The following is a 2,867-nucleotide window of genomic DNA, read 5'->3' on the forward strand; positions in this document are numbered from 1 at the left end:
GGCGGGGCCTGGCGCCCCCCGCCCGCTCCCGCCGCCGCCGCGGCCAATGGGACGCCGCCGCCCCGCCCCCCCGCGCGCTGGTTGGGCGGTGCCTCCCCCCGCGCCGCTTTATCAGGCGGCGCCGCCCGCCGCGGGGCCGGAGCGCGCCGAGGGCTGCCCGCGCCCCCACCGCCCGGCCCGGCCCCATGAGCCGCGGCGCCCGCTCCCGCCCGGCGCTGCGGTGGCGACGGCGGGCCGCCTCTGCATGGCCCCGGCTGTGGATATGACCACCGCGCCCACCGGCGTCCGCAGCGACGAGCTGCCCGCGTCCGCCTTCAGCAAGCCCGGCGGCGGCCTCCCCGTCGCGGCGGCGATGGGCGGGGAGGAGGAGAGCGACAAGCCCAAGGTCTCCCCATCCCTCCTGCCGTTCAGCGTGGAGGCGCTCATGGCCGACCACAGGAAGCCGGGCGGCAGGGAGGGCCCCGAGGGCGCCGGGCCGGCCGCCCGCGCCAGCCTCAGCCCCCGCCTGGGCGCCCTGACGGCGGAGGCGCCGGCCTCCCCGCTGCCCCTCGGCGGCCACTTCTCCGTCGGGGGGCTGGTCAAGCTGCCCGAAGACGCCCTCGTCAAGGCGGAAAGCCCCGAGAAGCAGGAGCGGAGCCCCTGGATGCAAAGCCCACGGTTCTCGCCGCCTCCCCCGAGTAAGTAGGGTCCGGCAGCGGGCGAGCGGGGACCCCCCGGCCCGGGCCGTCTGCGCCCCGGGCAGCGCTGCGGCGGCGGCCGAGGATTTCCTCTCGCTTTGGCCCGGCCCCTCCCGGCGTGTTTTTCCCTGCGGTTCGCGCTCTCCGCCGGGCCGCTTCGCTCCGTTCGAGGTACCGAACCGGTTCGAGTGTGTGCGAAGCCGGCGCAGCGCCGGAGGACGGCCGCGAAGGAGGAGCGGCCGGGCGAGGTCTTGTGCCAAGCGCTGACCGGGGAGGGGGGTGCGGAAGAAAAAGCAGCCCGGCCTGCCTGTTAGCTTAACCTGCGGCCCGAACTGCCCACGCAAAGCCTGGCTCGGCCTCAGCGGAGCTTTCGCCGAAAGCGGCTCAAGGAGTTTCCGAAGGGGCCGCGCAGACCCCGCTCCCCGGCGAGGCGCTTCGGGCTTGGCGGGTTCGGCCCCGCCGGCGGCTCTCTCGAGTGCTGCACCTCCAAAGTCCGAAGAGCCGCAATTGCTGATACTTCCCTGCTTTACCACGGAGAGATCTAAAATAATAAAAATAGCAGCGGGAGGGCTGGGATCAGAAAAGCCCGTTCATCCTCTCCCGCGGCTGCGACGAGCCCGGGGGTGCGGCGGGCCGGGGCCGCTCCCGTGGGAAGGGGCTTGGGCTGAGGCTCTGCGGAGCGTTTGGGGTGCTCTTAGCAGAGCTGCCAACAGAGCTGCTGCCTTCTCCCTCCCTTGGAGAAAGGCAGCTTTCCCGAAAGGGCTTGTGCGGAGTATCGCAGTAGTGTAATTTTATTTAAATTGCAAAGTAAAAGTCGTTGTTGCTAAGTAAACCCTGGGCAGATCGAGGTTGAGGACCCTTAGAAATGTTAAATAGGAGGAGATGGGCAGACCGGTGAAGAACGGTAGATAGAGGCTAAGTGTGAATTCAGAGCTCGTAATTAATTACATGCTTAATCCGGTTCCCAGGGGCCTAATGAAGAGGGTGTGAGTCTGAGAAGCCAGCCTGTTTTGTTTATTTTTTTTTCCTTAATCCAATAAAAAGGACGGGACATATAACTTTTCTTTTTTTCCGGAGGGTCACTCCCTTCATTTACGTCTCTCCTGTCCAAGCCGGGAGCCGTGAAGGTGGGAGGTGGTGGGTCTGTGGGTGTCCGACTCCTGCCCTGTGCCGAGTTTTTTCCATGGAGTCGGAGAGGTTCTTGCAATGAAGCCCTGCAAGTAACTTCGGTCCCAGGAGTCTTGAAAAACCTAATTCCTTCCTAAAGCACCCGCTTTCTTTACTGAAACGGGAGAGATCAATTTGAAGCGTGCCCCAGGCAGCCTGGGATTTTTTTGGGCCACTTCGAGTGGGACCTTCTGTTCCCCTTTCTCTCCACCCCAGCTGCTGGGGGGGGTGGGGGGGTTTCTGTGGGGCGTGCAGGTTTGGGCGCTGCTAATGAGGTGTCTCTCTCCTTCCCCCTCTCCTCGGCGCAGGGCGGCTGAGCCCCCCAGCCTGCACCCTGCGCAAGCACAAGACGAACAGGAAGCCCCGGACGCCCTTCACCACGGCGCAGCTGCTGGCCCTCGAGAGGAAGTTTCGGCAGAAGCAGTACCTGTCCATCGCCGAGCGTGCCGAGTTCTCCAGCTCGCTCAGCCTCACCGAGACCCAGGTGAAGATCTGGTTCCAGAACCGCCGTGCCAAGGCCAAGCGGCTCCAGGAGGCTGAGCTGGAGAAGCTGAAGATGGCAGCCAAGCCCATGCTCCCGCCCGCTGCTTTCGGCATCTCCTTCCCGCTGGGCGGCCCGGCTGTGGCCGGCGCCTCTCTGTACGGTGCCTCCAGCCCTTTCCAGCGGGCAGGGCTGCCCGTGGCTCCTGTGGGACTGTACACAGCGCATGTGGGATACAGCATGTACCACCTCACATAGAGCTGAGCCCCGCCGAGCCCAGCCTGATGGCTGGCTGCTCCTGCCGGCTCCGCACGCACTCCCTCCCTGCTCCTCTGGCTCCTTGCTGTGGACTTCCCCACGAGCCCCGTGGCAGAGACTTCTCCAGTCCAGCTCTGCTCAGCCTCTCTGCTTCCTTCCCCCTGTGATGCTGGCTCCCCGGTCCAGCCCCGTTCCACTCTCCTCACAGTCCTGGGAGCTGCTCCGCTTTCCAGCTGGGAGAAACCTGAGGCATTGCCCCAGTTCCTCCCCGGCACAGCGCAGCG

General features: G+C 66.0%; 1 protein-coding gene across 1 annotated transcript; it reads left to right on the forward strand.

The window, feature by feature from the left end:
- The first annotated feature begins 244 nt into the window (after nucleotides 1-244).
- On the forward strand, nucleotides 245-2,583 carry MSX1 (msh homeobox 1). The gene is made up of 2 exons (XM_075709585.1): nucleotides 245-677; nucleotides 2,153-2,583. The coding sequence occupies exons 1-2, from the start codon at nucleotides 245-247 to the stop codon at nucleotides 2,581-2,583; spliced, it is 864 nt and encodes a 287-aa protein (XP_075565700.1).
- Nucleotides 2,584-2,867: the final 284 nt, after the last annotated feature.

Source organism: Pelecanus crispus, chromosome 4 (genome assembly GCF_030463565.1).
Source record: "Pelecanus crispus isolate bPelCri1 chromosome 4, bPelCri1.pri, whole genome shotgun sequence".
Taxonomy (NCBI): Eukaryota; Metazoa; Chordata; class Aves; order Pelecaniformes; family Pelecanidae; genus Pelecanus; species Pelecanus crispus.